Source organism: Microtus ochrogaster, linkage group LG2 (assembly GCF_000317375.1).
Source record: "Microtus ochrogaster isolate Prairie Vole_2 linkage group LG2, MicOch1.0, whole genome shotgun sequence".
Lineage (NCBI taxonomy): Eukaryota > Metazoa > Chordata > Mammalia > Rodentia > Cricetidae > Microtus > Microtus ochrogaster.
Genome location: NC_022028.1, coordinates 13,609,325 through 13,614,271, shown reverse-complemented (window position 1 = coordinate 13,614,271; position 4,947 = coordinate 13,609,325). Strand labels below are relative to the sequence as shown.

Here is a 4,947-nt window from a genome sequence, read left to right as displayed (position 1 = left end):
CCCCATCGCGCGCGCAGCCCCGGGGAGAGCGAGCGCCGCGCGCCGGCGCGCACGCCCGACACACAGCTTTACTATATCGCGCCCTCGCGCGCCTCCCTCCTTGCCGGGCATTCACACTGCCTCCCGACGTCGCCAGCCCAGGATTTTTTGCCTCAGCTCGTCAGCCGCGCTCGGTCTATCGGTACCTGGCAGGGAGGAGGGCCAGGGAGGAGGGTGCACCGAGCAGCAGGCTCCAGCTCCAGCCTCGCCACCGGCCGGGAGCACTCCTGTTAGCAGCCCGCCGCCCAGCCCGCAGCCTCAGCCGCCGCCGCCGGCGGCCACTTCTCAGCGCTTTTTTGGCTTCTTGGCCAATCCGTTTGTGGGGGGGTGGGGGGAGGTGGGTTTGGGAAAACACATCTGCGCTCTTAATCCACTTCCATTTTTGTTATTTGTTTTTTGTTTTTTTGTTTGTTGTTTCTGTCGAGACCCCCTTCTGGGGGCCTCTCCCCGGCTCTCCTTTGGAGGCTTCATTCACTTGGAGAAGGCGCAAGGCTCTGGCCACTGGGTACCCCCTTTTCTTATGTCCCCCCTCATTGCTTCTCGTATGCGTGCATTTTTTCCCCAATAATAAATCCTGTTATTTGAAGCTGAGCCGGGGGAAAAATGGGCAACGGTGATTGGGACCGAAGGGGAGTCTCTCCGTCACTGTTGTTGGGACCCGTGCCTGTGTTGGTGTCTTAGACCAAAAGCCTCCCGGAGCTTTCGGAGTGGAAGGTAAGGAAGGGGGCCTCGGGGTCACCTCTGTCTTCTGGGGTCGCCCCGGAGAAGCTTGGAATCAGTTTTTGTGGGGAGGGAAGTCAAGGCTGTTGCTGGCGGATGGAGAGATTCTGAGCTTACTTAAACGCCGCAGTTGAAAAGTTAAGAGAAGTCTCTGGTTTTGAAGAGGTGAGCTGGGTGGGAAGGAATAGGGAGAGAGACCCAGAAAATCTAGCAACTCGTGCGTGATTGAGATAATTTTAGCGGTGGGGTGGGGGGTAGGTTAAAAGGAAGTTAGGATCCAGTAGGACTGGGTCTTCTAGTGGGGGAAAAAATCAGTGGAGTGATGGCGCCGTCTATGTTCGGCTAAACTAAAGTGTCACCCAGAAGATCAGTTTTGAAAATAGCTAAACTCAGTGCTGGTTTACCTCTCAGCAAGAGCCAAATAAATAAATAAATACAGCATTCTGGAGACCTTGGTGACCATCCCTTAGCCAACCCCTGGCCCGTTATTTTCCGTAGACAGACATACAGTTGTTTGAACAGGCCCTGCAGTGGGGGTGGGGGGGGCAGTTCAATGATTCATATTTATTATTATTTGGAAGAAAATTCAAGACTTCCTCCACCAAGACTGATTAAAAATGAAGAGCTTTCCGTGAAGGGTGCCTGCTCAAGAGGGATGTGAAAGCAGCTCGTTCCTACTCTTTCTCATCACTGATAAGCACAGTATTGCAGACATGCATTGTCAAATAAATGGAAGCAGAAATATCGATTTTATAAGGAAAAGAACTACGACCTCCTTTTGAGTTCCTGATTATAAAATGAAGCCCCCTTTCATGGTTGGAATTCCTAATTTAGACACTTACTGTCACATTGGCTTTCAACGCCTACACTCTATCCTGAAGAACACTGCGCAGACCTGCATTGCCTGCGAAGTGCTACAGCACACACACACACACACACACACACACACACACACACACACACGCTCTTACACACGCGGAGGAGACTGTTTCCAGTTTTTTTCCTAAACACACCTTTTGATCTCTAAAAGATCATTGCCTTTATTTTTCAACTGGAAAAGGCATTCCTCATTGCGCTGTGGTTTGGAAGAGAAAACACTGTTCTGGTAGTCCTGTCAGCTCCTGTGTTATTTTAGACTGCTGCTATATAGAGATTTACAGTTGGGGCAGTTTGGCCTCTGTCAAGACATACTATTTGAATAATGATCTATAAAATGCAGATATGTTCAGTGACTTTGGTCATTGGATTGGGAGTGCATGTGTTGGTGTGTTATGCAATGGCAAAGAAGGTTTTGTGCTTTGGCTCAAAGAGGACCAGACAGAGCAGGCATGGGAACTCTTTAACTGTCTATATGTCTGTCTGAATATTTCTTCTTATAGAACAGTGGAAAAGACTTCAGCTTAAAGCCTTTTAAAATTAACTTGACATCACTTTCATCAGTTCAAAGGCTGGGCAAAAAAAAAAGCACTGTCATTTATTCTGAGAAATAACTTCGTAAAGGTTAAAGCTGAAAAATATTCAAGTTATTTTGGGATAACAGCTTACAGAGATAAATCTAATCGAGGATGCTTTGATAATGGATAAAAACAAAAAAAAAAGAAGAGCTCTGGAGCACTTGTTTGAAAGGCAGAAATTCAGTTATTGAGAGCAATAGGGGGCAAGGTACCAGTTTTTATATCTATAATGTGTAAATCCTAATTTACAGGAGATAATGCTAGATAAGACAACCACAATTTAGAGAGAACATTCAAAGACTGGAGGGAGCTCAGTGAGTGCAGTTCTGGGATCCCCCTCCCCACACACATTGCCTTTGGATACAGATACTAATACAGTGATCCACTTTATGCATCCCATGAGGGCATGTCAAAAGAAATGACTGCCTCAAATCTTGTCCTCAGTGGCGATGCTCAACATCAGGACTTTCCTGTGTCTGTCCATCTGTGCCCTTCCCAGACGCTGGCTTTACTGTCCTATGAGTCCCCACGAATGCCCATGTTTTTGCACGGGCATTTCTCATCAGTTCACATGGTGCCCCCTGCAAAGGCAAGTAGGGGCATTTGGGAGACGATGCTCCATCTGGAACCCATGATCGTTTGTGCCTTTAAAGCTGTGGCTATAATTTATCGTGATTACTTTTCACATTAAAGAGTAAAGAAATGATGCCGTGACAGCTGCTCCCGGATTATCAGATTAGATTCTGTGTGGTGGTGTTTACCGCAGGCGGAAGAAGGAGGGAGAGGAAAAGGCTGGGGAACTTGAGTCCAGTATCTCAGCAATTAACATGTAGGTTACTCCAGGAAGCCAGTTGTCCCGCTTCACTTGGTAGATTGATAATGGATGTGCAGGAAACCCTGGTGGATGAATTAGGACATAACTATTAATAATCTATTAAATGTTATTTTTATATTGAACGTGGAGAATCTGTTCATCGCCAGTAGCCACGTGAGGGCGCTGTTCGCACGGCAACTGGTAATTTCCTGGCGTTATAAAATAAAAATCACCTGCCCTTCTTTTAAAAAGGGCTTTTTACGGAAATCTTGAAAACAGCTGGCTGTAATATTGGACGGGTTTTGTTTTCTCAATGCCTGTGGTCTTCTGCTTGCTTTTCACTTCCGCTGCCATTTTTACAGGCCAAATGACATAGGATGAAGGCTGTTCGTAACCTGCTGATTTATATATTTTCCACCTATCTCCTGGTTATGTTTGGATTTAATGCTGCCCAAGACTTCTGGTGTTCAACTTTGGTGAAGGGAGTCATTTATGGATCCTATTCTGTAAGTGAAATGTTTCCCAAAAACTTTACAAACTGCACTTGGACGCTGGAAAATCCAGATCCAACCAAATATAGCATTTACCTGAAATTTTCCAAAAAAGACCTTAGCTGCTCTAACTTTTCCCTTCTGGCTTATCAGTTTGATCATTTTTCCCATGAAAAAATAAAGGATCTTTTGAGAAAGAACCATTCAATAATGCAACTCTGCAGTTCCAAGAATGCTTTTGTTTTTCTACAGTATGATAAAAATTTTATTCAGATACGTCGAGTATTTCCAACTGATTTTCCAGGATTACAGAAAAAGAATGAAGAAGATCAGAAATCTTTTTTTGAGTTTTTGGTACTGAACAAGGTGAGCCCAAGCCAGTTTGGCTGCCATGTCTTATGCACTTGGTTGGAGAGTTGCTTAAAATCAGAAAATGGGAGAACAGAGGCTTGTGGAATCATGTACACAAAGTGCACCTGCCCTCAGCATTTGGGAGAGTGGGGAATTGATGACCAGTCGCTGGTTTTGTTGAATAACGTCGTGTTACCCCTGAATGAGCAGACAGAGGGCTGCCTGACTCAGGAGCTGCAAACTACTCAAGTCTGCAATCTGACCAGGGAGGCTAAAAGACCACCCAAAGAAGGTAAGTGCCCAGAGAAAGGGGGAAATGGGTGCTGGGGGGGTGGGGAAAACTTTGCATGGAAGTAACCCTTGCTGGATCACTACTTCAGCCTAATTTATTCTGTCAGCTTTGAAGTAATTTGATTATTTGTGTCTTCACTGTTGAAGGGCTCTGAAACTAGGTTTAACCTTCATGACATTAGAGACAAGTGGAGGAGATGGGCAGCTCAGCAGAGTGCTCTGGAAGTCTGGGGAGAATGTTCAGGAGCAGAGAGATATAGAAATGAGAAGCCAGTTGTGTTAAGGGTTAATGAGGAAATGTGTGCTTCTGTGCAGGCTAGGAATCCACACATGCTCCTAAGGGTAAATGCATATACAAACTTCCTTCTGATCAAGTCCAGCAAATGTCCTCTTCCCTTCCTTTCACCTGTTTCTCGCCCTCTCTCCTCTCCCTGTGACTTGAGGAAACACTCAACAGAAAGCCTCTGTGGACTCTGAGACTGCCTGTCTCTGAAGTCAAGAGGGACCGTTTTTACCCAGGTCCTTGTTTTGTGGAGAGAATTTTGCACAATACATCCCTATGTGTAGTCTTTGGCCAGGCAAGACAAACACACTGGAAGCCACAGCTCCCTGGGTCTCCACCTCTGAAGTCTCCAGCAGAAAGGAGGGGGTGGTGGCAGTGAAGGCACAGACAGATTCTAAACCACCAAGTTGCTTCTTGCAAGTCGTTTCTCAATACTTTCTTGGTCCGTTGTTGATATGGTGATATGGAAAGAGAGAGAGAGAGAGAGAGAGAGAGAGAGAGAGA

The 4,947-nt window shown here is 46.0% G+C and overlaps 1 protein-coding gene across 3 annotated transcripts in view; it reads left to right on the top strand.

Moving 5' to 3' along the window:
* The first annotated feature begins 413 nt into the window (after nucleotides 1-413).
* Adgrb3 (adhesion G protein-coupled receptor B3) overlaps nucleotides 414-4,947 on the top strand; it is a 704,417-nt gene continuing 699,883 nt past the window's right edge. The window contains exons 1-2 of one of the 3 annotated variants that reach the window (XM_026785468.1): nucleotides 414-753; nucleotides 3,390-4,161. In XM_026785468.1, coding sequence (XP_026641269.1) covers nucleotides 3,405-4,161 — 757 coding nt within the window. In that variant the 5' untranslated portion in view covers nucleotides 414-753; nucleotides 3,390-3,404. The remainder of the gene's footprint in view (nucleotides 754-3,389; nucleotides 4,162-4,947) is intronic. The other 2 variants (XM_026785467.1, XM_005359883.3) reach the window with 2 other exon arrangements.